The following is a 15016-nucleotide window of genomic DNA, read 5'->3' as shown; positions in this document are numbered from 1 at the left end:
TATCATCATTCAATCTTCCATTGTGTTTTTAAGGCTCGTATTGAGGAGCTTGAAGAGGAAATGGAAGCAGAGCGCTCCACCCGAGCCAAAATGGAGAAACAGCGAAGCGATTCGTGCAAAGAGCTTGAAGAGCTCAGCGAGCGTCTTGAAGAAGCCGGAGGAGCCACATCGGCCCAAATCGAGATGAATAAGAAACGAGAGGCCGACTTTTTAAAACTGCGCCGTGACCTTGAGGAAGCCATACTGCACCATGAGGCCATGACTGCTGCATTGCGCAAAAAGCATGCAGACAGCGTGGCTGAACTGAGTGAGCAGATTGACAGCCTTCAGCGAGTCAAACAGAAGCTGGAGAAGGAGAGAAGTGAGGCCAAGATGGAGGCCGATGACCTCACCTCCAATTTAGAGCAGCTGGCAAAGGGCAAGGTGGAAAATATGAGCTGTTGCATCACATGCTGATCTAATTTAACTAGCATTAATTTAGCGTAGACTTTAACACTAAAAACACAAGGGCACATTTCAGTTGTCAGGATTAAATTAACTTTGCCTGATGCAGCTTTTTATATGTTATTCTTATTTTTGTTTAGTTTATATTACATTAATTTGAAAATAATCTTTATTTGTTCTTAATATATATTAGCTGTCATAAATTTAAAACAAACTACTTTTACAGTATTTATTACTGAAGATGAATGCTAATTGAAATATACTCAAAGGTATATTTTTTTATATTTCATGTTAAATTAACATCAGCATGTCTGTCGTGATCAAGCATAAAATAATAATAATAAATAATTATGAATAAACAATGAATAAATGCTGCAAAAGTATTTTTTACTTGGTAGTTGGTTAAGGAGAGTTAAGAGTTAATTTGTTAAATATAGGCCTATGTATAATGAAAAGGTTCATCTAGAAAAACTGTAATTTTTGTAATATATCACTTTTTAAAAATTAAGAGTAATAAAATATTTAAACATAATGAATAATAGTAATTGTTCAAAGGTATTTTACCTACTTCAAACTGAACCTCAGACACAGTCATAAGAACAATATCCCAAACCTTAAACACAACATCTCAGCAGTTACTCAATCACAAATTTATGAACTTATCAGTTACCACTATTTTTAGTGGAAAAGCCGATATGATTGTTTAGAGGTTTTCTATTAAATAACTTGTAGAATACTAAAATACATACAGTAGAACTCAGATGAAATTTTTGTTATTAGCCTCCTTTGATTTTTTTCTTTTAAAAATTTCCCAAATAATGTTTAACAGAGTAAGGAAATGTTCACAGAATGTCTGATAATATTTTTTTCTTCTGGAGAAAGTCTTATTTGCTTTATTTCGGCTAGTTTTTAGTTTTTAATTTTTTAAAAAACATTTTAAGGTCCAATATATCACAATATATCGTTTCAGCATCATTATCCCAATGTACACAGCCTCAATAGTCACATTGCAATATCCAGTCGTGATTATAGTTGAACAGGTACAAAAGGTTGTCATTGCAAAGTTTATCCATAATATTGTGAAAGTTTATCATTTGCACATTTTTAGACCTGTGATTATTATTAAGCATTTCAAGATATCTTAAAATCACAAGAAATTTTAATGTCTGTAGCTTTAGACTACAAAGATTATTCATTAATTTTCTTTTCGGCTTAATTCGGCTTTCTTTTCGGCTTATTCCCTTTATTAATCTGGGGTCACCACAGCGGAATGAACAGCCAACTTATCCAGCACATGTTTTACGCAGCGGATACCCTTCCAGCTGCAACCCATCACTGGGAAACACCCATACACTCTCATTTACACACATACACTACGGACAATTTAGCTTACCCAATTCTCCTGTACTACATGTCTTTGGACTGTGGGGGAAACCGAAGCACCAGGAGGAAACCCTCGCGAACACAGGGAGAACATGCAAACTCCACAGAAAAATGCCAACTGACCCAGCTGAGGCTCAAACCAACGACTTTCTTGCTGTGAATCGACAGCACTAACTACTGCGCTAACGTGTCACCTACTACAAAGTTTATTTATATTTAATTATTATATAATGAAGACTATACAATGATAATTTGCCTTTAATTATTCAAGTTCTGTGTCTGAATACTATATAACTACTAAAAGCACTGTTTATTTAATTTGCATCTTTGCTCTTTTGAATTTATCCATGCGTGTCATTTGATTACTATATGTTATACAGAATAATCCTAATCAATCTCAAATGATGAATTCTTTCCTCCCAAAAACAGCGATTTAGGTCAAATTGTATTTTTTCGCAAAATATATCACAGAAAAACAAAATATCGCAATATTCATTTTTTCCAATATCGTGCAGCCCAAGTATGTATACATCTCTACTTTTTACACATATTGCTTATGCATTTATTTCATAATATAAAATACAGTTGGCTGAAAACAATCTGTTGTTTAATTAATTATATAAATATAAAAACATTACAGGCTACTGCTGAGAAAACATGTCGCCTCTATGAAGACCAGATGAACGAGTCCAAAGCCAAAGTGGAGGAGCTTCAAAGGCAGCTCAGTGACACCAACACACAGCGAGCTCGAGCTCAGGCTGAAAGCGGTACACCAGCAAATCAAACCAATGCAATATTAATGGGACAGTTAATGAATGAAAATTCTACCATCATTTACTTACCCTTGACCTGAAACCATTGACATCCATAGCAAGAAAAAGAAATATTATAGAAGTTACAGGTTTGCAACATTCTTCAAAAAACTCAAACTAGTTTGTATCAAGTAGAGGTTGAGTAAATGATGACAGAATTTTCATTTGGGGTGAACTATGCCTTTGAGAGACAACTAACCACCTACTAACTATGAGCATTTTTTAAAATATAAATTTACACTTAATACAGCTGAGCTTGGCAGAAAGCTGGAGGAGCGTGAAGCCCTGGTGTCTCAACTGCAGCGCAGCAAAAACACTTTCAGCCAAAACATTGAGGAGCTGAAGAAACAGCTTGAAGAAGAAAGCAAAGTAAGAGAAACTACATTCCTCATTTAGTTTGGCTTTTATGTGGAACAAATGAATACTCTGATTTGTCTTTGGCATCTGCTTCTTTCAGTCAAAGAATGCCTTGACTCATGCCCTGCAATCATCCAGACACGACTGTGATCTGCTGAGAGAGCAATATGACGAAGAGCAAGAGGGCAAATCTGAGCTTCAGCGCGCGCTGTCCAAGGCTAATGCTGAGGTCGCCCAGTGGAGGACCAAATATGAGACAGACGCCATTCAGAAAACAGAGGAACTCGAGGAAGCAAAGTGAGTGCCAGTTTAAACTCTAGGTTTATGATGGTTTTAGATTTTCTTGTCGCAATTAATTGCTGAAGCTTTTATCATGCTATACGGTATTATCACAATATAATATTGACCTAACCTGCAAAATATTATATTAACAAGATTATTCACAAAAACATATTTGCCGTATTGCTTTATTATATACATTTTCAGAGTAAACAAATGTTAAAAGCAAATTAAAGTACAGAAGGAATATAAAGTACAATAGGCAGGGTTTCTGCAGGTTTCAGCAAGTTAAGTTTAAGACAGGGGTGTCCAAACTCGGTCCTGGAGGGCCGGTGTTCTGCAGATTTTAGCTCCACCTTGCCTCAACACACCTGCATGGATGTTTGTAGAAAGCCTAGTAAGAGCTTGATTAGCTAGTCCCAGTGTGTGGCTGATTGAGGTTGGAACTAAATTTTGCAGGACACCGGCCCTCCAGGGCAGAGTTTGGACACGCCTGGTTTAAGACTTTTAAAAACATTTTTAAGACCATTATGAATGAAATTTTAGACTCATACAGAGCTAAACACTAAGGAGTTATTGAATGGCCCAGTTGGAAAATATTTTTATTTGCCCTATAAACTTTAAATAATTTAATACATTTAATAATATAATAATAATAAAATAATATTTTAGTTAATTCTGAGCATAATATTTTAAATATTGTGTCAAAACAAGCAAGCTCTAGTTGTATACATACAATATTTTCAACATGAGTAAAAAAATGTTTTAAAAACTATAATAAACTAAATGTATGCGCAACAGTCGTCCACGTCAGCTTCCTCAGCAGTAAATACATTGAGAACTTTTAAACGTATGTTATTGTAAGGAAAATAATGAAACCATTATAGTAAATGGAGTTAAAAATTACATTAAATAACAATTCCAATAGGGCCTTGCACCGTTCGGTGCTCGGTCCCTAATTAATAATTAAATAAGTTTAAAGTTTTAGTTGAGATGGATTGTTGGTGATTGAATGGGTGTTGGCCAGATTGGGTAGCTATACATGAACAAAGCAAAAATAAAAAGATTTAAGACCTACAACACAATATTTCAGTTAAGACTTTTTTTAAGGCCTAAAGTTTTGTTTTTGAGATATAAGACATTTTAAGACTTTTTAAGACCCCACAGATACCCTGAATAGGTAACAATTAGTCATGTAGTCGTGATTGTGATTGTAACTAAGAAATTAACGTCACATAAGATTAATAAATGTCTTGTAATGTTTCTTGTGAGTTTAGTTTAATTAACGTCTTTTAATTATTGCAGCCTTTTTTCACAATGTTCACATTCAATTAGATATGGCACGAAAACCGGTTTCAAGGTTTACCGCGGTATGGAAAAGTCAAGGCTTTCAAACTGCTAAAAGTTTCTGTTATACCGATCTTACCTCATATTTGAGCGGGTTTTTTTTTTTTACAGGTTTTTTGACCATCTTATTTAGTTTTTTTAAGGCATAAAAAAAGTATCTCCAGCAGAAAAGGACCATATCAAAAGCTACTGGCCAAAGAAATGTGTTTTTGAAACTAATGAAGACAGCAGAAGACAATTGTTTATTTTAATTATTTAGCCTGCATGTTTATTTTTTTAAAATAATATTAATGTTTCCGAAAAAAAATATTATGTGTAACGGGCGGTTGGGGTCGCTTTTTACAGACTCTTAAATATAACTTATTTTTGAGCAGTAATCACAATTTTATAATAGTGTGATATTTTTATCCAAGGCTGTCATACCATCTGAATCTTATACTGGTCCATGCCTACATTCAATATCTATATAAATGGTCACAGAACTTTCAACCAATATTTTAGCATGTAGTAGGCCAGATTAACATGGGGAAATCTTCATCATTTAAACTTTTAAGCCAATAAACCAATTAAGTCTTTAAGCATCTGACTCTGAAACCCACTGAAAATAAAATCTGAACATTATTAAAAGGCATACTATAAGATTAAATAATAAATGATTATTTACAGTATCTTGAAGTGCCACAATATCAATATAACACATGTTTATAATTACAATATCAAATCATTAAATATCAGCATATGTCTATTAGACAGAAATAAATAAATGGCTTTGTGCTTCAAACTACAATTGAATCATTAAATTGTTAAACTCATCAGGAAGAAGTTGGCCACACGCCTCCAAGAGGCTGAGGAACAAGTTGAAGCATCAAACGCCAAGTGTTCCTCATTAGAAAAGACCAAACATCGGCTGCAGTCTGAGATTGAGGATCTGGTATTAGATCTGGAGCGCTCAAACGCAGCTGCCGCTGCCCTGGACAAGAAGCAGAGGCAATTTGACAAGATTCTGGCTGAATGGAGGCAGAAGTACGAGGAGTGCCAGTCTGAGCTGGAATCATCTCAGAAAGAGTCTCGTAATCTGAGCACGGAGCTGTTTAAACTCAAGAACTCATACGAGGAGGCTCTCGACCATCTGGAAAGCATCAAACGGGAGAATAAAAATCTACAGGGTATGTCGTTTTATGGATTATGAATATAGAAAAAACCCACTAATCATCTAACACAGTGTTTCTCAACCAAGTTCCAGGAGGACCACCAGCTCAGCACATTTTCCAGGTCTCCTTAACCAAACACACCGGATTCAGATCATCAGCTAATTAGCAATGACTAAATGTAAATGTAAATGTAGCAGACTGAAAGACCTGTAATGGGTGTGAGACAAAGGGGACATCCAAAACATGCAATGTTGATGGTCCTCCATGCAGGAACGTAGTTGAGAAACACGTCTAACATATATTGTCAGTAACAAATTATAATTATATTATATTATTATAGTATGTTATGAATACTTTTTTTATGTTTCTAACAGAGGAGATTTCTGACCTCAATGACCAGATTAGCCAGGGCGGCAAGACCATTCATGAGCTGGAGAAGATCAAGAAGGGCTTGGACTTGGAGAAGACGGAAATTCAAGCAGCCCTGGAGGAGGCAGAAGTATGGAGTTTCTTTGTTTCTGAAAACTTTTGAAGATGAAAACTTGCCTTACGTTTGCATTATTTTAAAAAAATCATGTTGCAAATTTCAAAAGGACAAATATGTTTATTATTACAGTGATACAATTTTTTTTTGCTAAATGGGAAATTTCCAACTATTAAATTGTAAGAAAAACAAGATTTTTTACATAATTCATGTATTAAAAATGGCCTAACTTTAAGTAAAACACTAATATAACTAGAGGTATTAATGATGATGCAGTTAAGAAATAAACCTAAAAGAGTTAGAGATAATGGAGATCCCTGGAAATTATAAATACAAATTTAGCATTACTGCACATTTTTAAATATTTATTCTGCAGTAAATTCTTTATCCTATCATAAACCATTATCATATCAAAATGTAATTGAAGATACTCTCATTATTAAACTGTCTTATCTTTTTGTGTCAGGGCACTCTGGAGCACGAAGAGAGCAAGACTCTACGTATACAGCTGGAGCTCAACCAGATCAAAGCAGACACTGACAGGAAGCTGGCGGAGAAAGATGAGGAAATTGACAATCTCCGGTGAGTTTAGTTTAATGAGACAAGTCTGAAAAGTGATCATTATCCACTCTGCTATATAAACAAAAAGGCTCCCTAATAAATGTAACTTCTATTAACTTCTCTAGCCGTAACCATCAGCGTGCCCTAGAGTCCATGCAAGCCACGCTGGATGCAGAAGTAAAATCTCGTAGCGAAGCCATTAGGGTGAAAAAGAAGATGGAGAGTGACCTGAATGAGATGGAGGTTCAGTTGAACCATGCAAATCGCTTGGCCACTGAGTGCCAAAAAATGGTCCGAAACCTACAGACACAGATTAAGGTATAAAATGATATCAATTAATTCATCATTAATGTGGGGAATAAAAACAGGTTTGGAGTATTTAGGGCCTGAGCACTGATGATGTGAGAACTCTTCTGAAATTGTCCAGATTATTATTATTATTCCGGTTGCCGCTCTTTCTGCATCGCAGTTTTGAAGGACTAAACATGCTTGAAAACTCACACACACAGTGTTTGCACACACACCTGAATCTGATATGGGTTTCAAAACTTTGTGTGGCAAAATGGCTCATCAGTGCCACCTATACATTTTCAAAGTGCCCACTGAGCTACATTTCATGTACATGAACAAAATTTACAGACACATGGAATGTCCCAATATACAAAATATACAATATACATGTATACAAATATACTTTTGTATACGTCCCAATATAAAAAAAGAGCGAAATCTGAAATCAGTTGATGACTTTGACATATTCCTTTTCATTTACAGGCTGAATGCTTATTGACTGCTGTTCTCTGTTATTCTAAAGCTCCATTCACACTAAGTGACAAACAGTAACAAAACAACCATTTATTTCAATGGAGAGCGAACGATTTACGGCGACCTCCAGTACACAAGCGACAGCAACTGTTGGCGACAGATGTAGGCACATTGAGCGATGTGACAAAGTTGAAAGTCCTTCAACTTTATGCAAACGAAAAGCGACTTTTATGAGCGACCACCAATACGAGCATCAGTAGAGCTCACGTGATCTACTCTCAGCTCCTGCAGCAGGCGGTTGTATTTCCATGCTGTAGATCCACACAGACTCACGTTTGCAGGAGATAAATAGCCGCAATGACAGACAACACATTTTATTCTTGATCATCTTTGCAATTAAGCATTTTATGTACTGATTCCATTCATATTTACTGTTTTCCCTGAACAAGGTTTATATTCAGCAGCACGTAAACTCATTCGCTCTCAGTGAATATCATCATAAAGGTTTTCCATGGAACCTCAAGGTGGAAAAGCCAACTAGCGTCTTCAATTGCCACCCTGAGCGACAAGCAGCTACAAAGTCACTGCTAGTGTGAATGCAACATAAGCTCAACGGGCAGCAATTAATCTTTCAAGGTTGCTTGCAGCTTTAATTCCATATCATTATATTTTTAGAAAACAAATTAATAATCACTTTTCAGAAATTTTGCAAACCTCATCATTTAAATATTGAAGTTATTTTAGTGGTGGCTATACCACACTAATAGAACCAAGTAAACAAAAAACTTTTGGCTTTCATTTAGACAAAATGTTGTTGGAGGTTTTCACTCACATTAAAGCAGCTAGGTCAGTAAAAACTAGAAAGTTCTACTGCCAGTTAAATAGAGTTAGTTAAATTAAGGGAATTACCGAAAGAAAAGCAATAACTGGGAGGAATCTGAAAATGTGTTCCTTTTCAAAATATCTGAATTTAGTTTTTATGCTGTGCTTGAACAGGAAAGACCCTTTACTAAATAAAAAGATTATTTAGGCCCAGCAGGCACACAATGTCATAAGATATTAATATTAGGTTAGATTTAGGTTCTGACATCAGGTGACCAAAATTCAATGTCTAGCCAGTGTCTAAGGACAACGTTATTTTGACGTCCAATACCGACATCAAATGATGTTAATATTTGGTTGACTTTAGGTTGTGTTGGAAAATCCAAACACTAAAATCCAAATGACCAAAATCCAAAGTCGAGCCAACATCTTAAACCAACATCATATTGACGTCAAATACTGACATTTACTTGTCAGGTATGGCTACTAAAATCCAACATTTGATAGACATCATAGTGATAACGTCCACACAACGTCAAGCTGTAACATCATTAGATGTAGATATTTGGTTGATTTCATGTTGGACACTGACATCAGCCTGATGTTGGGTTCTGATGTCAACCCAATTTTTATTTCCAAACAAAAATGCAACGTCCCCATAACATTGGGGTACAATGTCAATCTGATGTCATATTGACATCCTGTGCCTGCTAGGGGCATTCAATAAAAGCTACATAGAATTATTTCAAACAAATATTTATAGTGGGCTCCTCCAGCCATGAAAATGACATAAAACATAATAAACAAAACCATTAAAATAGGCTATATTTTCCTTCCCATTAAGATACATTTTTGGTAGCCCAACTGGAAAAGATAATAGCCCCAGGACATCAGGTTAGCAGTTTTGCAAGCCCTGAGAAAATATTGTCATGATATGTAGAAAAATACAGTTTGTATAAAATCTCTCATTTTGATCTCCACTGTAAATTAAAAGGACCTTCAGATGGAGTTGGATGAGACGATTCACCAGAATGAAGAACTGAAAGAGCAGTCTGCCGTAACTGAACGCAGGAACAACCTCCTGACCGCTGAGGTGGAAGAGCTGAGAAGCCAGCTGGAGCAGAACGACCGAGCCCGAAAACTGGCTGAGTTTGAGCTCCTGGAAACCACAGAGAGGGTCAACCTTCTGCATTCACAGGTAATGCCTAAGGACAGCTCAAAGGCCATTCATCTGAGCAGTCATGACAAATAACACCTAGCGATTTTCAACGCTTCCCCAGAACACTTCAATGCTCAATCAAAAGAAGAAGTTGGAGAACGATCTCGCCACACTTTCTAGTGAGGTGGACGATGCTGTGCAGGAATGTCGAAATGCTGAAGAGAAAGCTAAAAAGGCCATCACTGATGTGAGCAGCTGGCATAGTGTACTGTAGAGATGGTATTATATTGAGTTGTAAAGGGGGTTTGATATAATGCTTTCAACATGCAGGCGGCCATGATGGCGGAAGAGCTCAAGAAAGAGCAGGACACCAGCGCTCATCTAGAACGCATGAAGAAGAACATGGAGCAGACCATTAAAGATCTGCAGCTGCGTCTGGATGAGGCTGAACAGATTGCTCTGAAAGGAGGCAAGAAACAAATCCAGAAACTGGAAAGCAAGGTATGGAGGGCAATGAAGGACTTTGTATAACATAACATATTGTCCTTATTTCTTAACTTAATGTTGGACTGCAGGGTTCTCACTCCAAGACAAATATCAAACTCCATGATTGTTCCCTGACTAAAAAAATGATTTCCCTGTCCTATAATAAAACAGGCAGCTGTTTCAAAATGGTTATATCTTGAGTATCATTTTGTAGGACTTTAATAGTCACTATGAGAACAATTATGGATAATTCACCTCAGATTACGTACTGTTTACATGGCTTTAGAGTGCTCCCTCTCCCATATTTGACAGCTCGACAGTAGTTTAACAAACTTTACATTTAGTTATGTCATGTACTTTTAACACCCAGTCTTTGAAGTGTCAAAAGCTCCTAAAATGTACATCATCCTGACATGTTAGCCTTAGTTAACAGGTAGAGTCTGGTGACTGCATTTGACTTAAGTGACTACCAGTTGATGAAGCTAAAACTAAAATGAAACTGAAAATTAGCCTAACCATGAACATTTTACCTTTAAAAGTAGGGTATAGATTATTTTTTAATGAATGGAAACAAAAAAATTTAAAGCAAAAAACAAAAGTGGACAAAAAATATAAAAATTCCACCAATGTCCATGATCTCCCAGAAATTCCTTTAACTGTGGTAAGAAACCCTGGGACCAAAACCCATAATGAATGTATTCATATTGAAACACAAATGAAGATATTTTTAATCAAATCTGACAGTTTCTGTCCTTCCATTTGAAGTCTTAAGCTTAAAAAACTTTTGTAAAAAGATGAAATCCATATGAATTGAGTGATTTAATTGGGGTCTTTAATATTGATAGGACTGCTTTATAATGAACATTTAATTTAGGCTTATACATTTGGTGCCACATATTTAAAAATCTTATATTTTTGTAAGTCTGAATTAGATTTACAAAAATGTAAGATTTTTAAACATGTGGCACCAAATCCCACCCCTAATCCCAAATGTCATTGGGGGATAATCAAATTGTACTAAATTGTACAAATGAAATCATACAAATTCATATGAATTAGCCATTAAATCAAAAAGTTATGAATTGCCGTGAGATATTGTTAGCATTCTAGGTGAAAAGACTTTACTGTGCATCCGGAAAGTATTCATAGAGCTTCACTTTTTCCACATTTTTTTATGTTACAGCCTTATTTCAAAATTAATTACATTTATTTATTTCTTAAAATTTCTACATACAGTACCCCATTATGACGATATGAAGAACAATTTTTTTTAATTGTTGCAAATTTATTTAACCTGAAAAAAAAATCCCATGTACATAAGTATTCACAGGCTTTATCGTGAAGCTCTAAATTGAGCTCAGCTACATTCTGTTTCTACTGATCATTCTTGAGATGTTTCATCAGCTTAATTGGAGTTCACCTGTGGTAAATTCAGTTGATTGGACATGGTTTGGACATTTGCACTCACTACTTACTTCTATTTTTTTTTTTTTTTTTTTTTAAATATATTTATTATCTGTTTTTTGTCCTGTCTCTGTAATCCTGTTGCACTGTAGAAGCTCTGTCACGAAAACAAATTCCTAATATGTGTGAACATACCTGGCAATAAAGCTCTTTCTTCTTCTTCTTCTTCTGATGGTTTGAAAAGACATACACCTGTCTATATAAGGTTCCAGGGTTGACAGTGCATGTCAAAGCACAAACCAAGCATGAAGACAAAGAAATTGTAGACCTCCAAGATAGGATTGTCTCGAGGCACAAGGCTGGGGAAGGTTACAGAAAACTTTTTGCTGCTCTGAAAGTTTCAATGAGCACAGTGGCCTCCATCATCCATAAGTGGAAGATGTGTGGAACCACCAGGACTCTTCTTAGAGCTGGCAGGCCATCTAAGCGATCGGGGTGATCGGGGGAGAACGGCCTTAGTCAGGGAGGTGATCAATAACCTGATGGTCACTCTGTCTGAGCTCCAGCGTTCTTCTGTGGAGAGAGGAAGACCTTACAGAAGGACAACATCTGTGCAGCAATCCACCAATCAGGCCTGTATAGTACAGTGGCCAGAAGAAAGCCACTCCCTGCCTGGAATTTGCCAAAAGGCATCTGAAGGACTCTCAGACCACAGGAAACAAATTTCTCTGGTCTGATCAAACAAAAATTGAACTCTTTGGAGTGAATGTCAGGTGTTTTGTTTGGAGAAAGCCATGCACTGCTCATCGCCAGGCTAATATCATCCCTACAGTGAAGCATTGTGGTGGCAGCATCATGCTGTGGGGATGTTTTCAGCAGCAGAATCTGGAAGATGAACTGGAAAGATGAATGTAGCAATGTACAGAGGCATCCTGAAATAAAACTGCCAAAATATCAATGGAGTGACTTCACAACAACTCTGTGAATGTCCTTGAGTGGCCCAGCCAGAGCCCAGACCTAAATTCTATTGAACATCCCTGGAGAGATCTGAAAATGGCTGTACACCGTCACTTCCCATCCAACCTGATAGAGCTTGAGAGGTACTGCAAAGAGGAACGAGCAAAAATTCCCAAAGACAGATGTGCCAAGCTTGTGGCATCATATTCAAAAAGACTTGAGGCTGTAATTGCTGCCAAATGTGCATCAACAAAGTAGTGAGCAAAGGCTGTGAAAATCTTTTTTCACATTGTCATTATGGGGTATTGAGTGTAGAATTTGGAGGTAATCAATGAAATTTTATGCATTTCAGAATAAGGCTGTAACAAAAAATGTGGAAAAAGTGAAACATTATGAATACTATCCGGGTGCACTGTATATTTAGGAATAGAAATCTATCAGATTTGATTTCATTTGTGTAATATTACCACATTTTTCAAGGGAACTGTAATGACATGGCAAGTTATTGATTGATTGTTCATGTGACTGCTTAATATTAAATTGTTTAAACTTTACTTTCTTCGAGGTGAGAGACCTGGAGAGTGAACTGGAATCTGAGCAGAAAAAAAGCAATGAACTGCAGAAGGGAATTCGCAAATATGAGCGAAGGATCAAAGAGCTCACTTACCAGGTACAAAATCCAAAAAACTAATTCATGCACAAATTCAATTTAAAGTCCTGGAGTTGCATTGTTCAAACCTGATCTCACAGGAAAAAAGTGACAGAATTTGTATAAAGGCCTATTTATATATGATTTAATTCATATGAAAATGTTAAATGTTTGGAAAAATGCAAGCATGAAGGCTCGCCCCTACTGTAAAAATATCCACCACTGGAATGTGAGCATATTGTACAAAAACATTAGATTGTAAAAATGAATTGCCATGGAATTTCATTGACTATTCTGGAAAAATTAAGCCTTGTTTGCTGTTTCTACAGACTGAAGAGGACAGGAAGAACATTGCTCGCCTCCAGGAGCTCATAGACAAGCTACAGGCCAAAGTTAAGACCTACAAGAGACAAGCTGAAGATGCTGTGAGTCTATCAGCAAACCTTTGCATGCAACCTCATTATGTATACTTAAAACAGCATTACTAAAGGTTCATGCTGATTGTATAATTGTAGGAGGAACAAGCAAATTCCAACTTGACCAAGTACAAGAAAATCCAGCATGAGCTGGACGACGCTGAGGAACGAGCAGATATCGCAGAGTCTCAAGTGAATAAACTACGGACCCGCACCAGAGACTCTGGCAGCAAGACTACTTCTAAGGCATGTTACAAGTCATTTAATTTAAATTTAGATATTGTTTCAAGGCTATAATGAATCAATTTACTCATCTTTGTTTTTACTCTTTTCAGCTTGCAGAGTGAAGAGGAAGGGGCCATTAACAGTGGCGAGAAAATCTATGAGCAAGTTAAAGAAATTTGTATTTAGAGCATTGAAATTGGTATATTGTTTTTAACTATACTACTAATATATACTGCAATCAGTGGTGGAAAGAGTACTGCAAAATGATACTGATGTAAAAGTACCATTTATCTGCCCAAAATATAGTGCAAATTTGACTGGACCAGGACTGATTATTCTATGTAGCAATCACAGCAACGTTAGACCAGAAAATAATCATATAGGCTACTTTTTAGTGCATAAGAAACAACTGATACAGCACTAAAATTTACTCAAGAAAAAGTACACATATTTAAAACTACTCAGTACAAAGTAACGTTGAAAAACTACTCAATTTAAGTAACCTGAGTGTTTGTAATTCGTTACTTTACACCACTGACTGCAATTTCATGATCTCTTTGACTTTAAACTTCCCTTTACACAAATAAACATCCCCTTTAGAAACCCTCTTCATGATGTCTAAGGCGTTTTGGAAAAACATCAGTATTTAAAGTGTATAACTGTCCGACATTTCAAACATAATGAATACCTTGAAACTGCTCCGAGTGGTCTGTCATGGCGCTCTAGTCAGGGCGGTTGTCATGGACATGCTGACACCTAGCGGCGTGAATGGAGCTTCACGCAATAGCAAACGTTTCTATTTACGATTTGTACCATTTTGTTTAGAAATGCGATACTAACAATACCACGAGTTAATTTATTACAATGTGTTAGAGTTACCGAAATTAATAGCGAAGATTTGTGTGAGTAGTGATGTGACCTGAATGGCGGCCACCATGAGGCGACCCGCGCCATGTAACCAGAAACAAGCCATAGACACATATACACTAGATATCGCATACGGACCCTGAGCATGCGTCAATAGCGCCGCCACATTTGTACAGTGCTCGCAGCACAAAAGTCATTTAGTCTATGGTCAAGACTAAAGCCAATCTGAAGATGCTGGTCTTTTGCGCAGCGTATGGGTGTAGTAACAAGCAAACAGAAAACAAAGCATAAAGGTAGAACACTTCATAGGTAAGATTTAGTTTTTTTATGTTAAAAACGTTTGTGCTTAACAAGTACAATATTGATGATAATACAGTCACGTAATGCATTCATCAAAAGGCAAAGTAGCACTAACTTGTACTAAATTCTAGGCTTATGCTAGTTTGGT

The 15016-nt window shown here is 36.4% G+C and overlaps 1 protein-coding gene across 1 annotated transcript in view; it reads left to right on the top strand.

Moving 5' to 3' along the window:
• The window catches only part of myh7ba (myosin, heavy chain 7B, cardiac muscle, beta a), a 34066-nt gene extending 19304 nt beyond the window's left edge, over nt 1-14762 (top strand). The window contains 15 exon segments of the mRNA XM_056467708.1: nt 34-423; nt 2468-2594; nt 2890-3008; nt 3097-3293; nt 5439-5788; nt 6148-6272; nt 6724-6839; nt 6944-7136; nt 9400-9603; nt 9686-9811; nt 9895-10065; nt 12977-13081; nt 13390-13485; nt 13576-13722; nt 13812-14762. Of these exon segments, the coding sequence (XP_056323683.1) occupies nt 34-423; nt 2468-2594; nt 2890-3008; nt 3097-3293; nt 5439-5788; nt 6148-6272; nt 6724-6839; nt 6944-7136; nt 9400-9603; nt 9686-9811; nt 9895-10065; nt 12977-13081; nt 13390-13485; nt 13576-13722; nt 13812-13823 (2478 nt within the window). The 3' untranslated portion in view covers nt 13824-14762.
• The last annotated feature ends 254 nt before the right edge of the window (nt 14763-15016 follow it).

The sequence above is a fragment of the Danio aesculapii genome, chromosome 11 (genome assembly GCF_903798145.1).
Source record: "Danio aesculapii chromosome 11, fDanAes4.1, whole genome shotgun sequence".
NCBI classification, from domain to species: Eukaryota; Metazoa; Chordata; class Actinopteri; order Cypriniformes; family Danionidae; genus Danio; species Danio aesculapii.
Note: the sequence above shows the minus strand (reverse complement) of the source record. Positions and strands in the feature narration are given on the sequence as shown.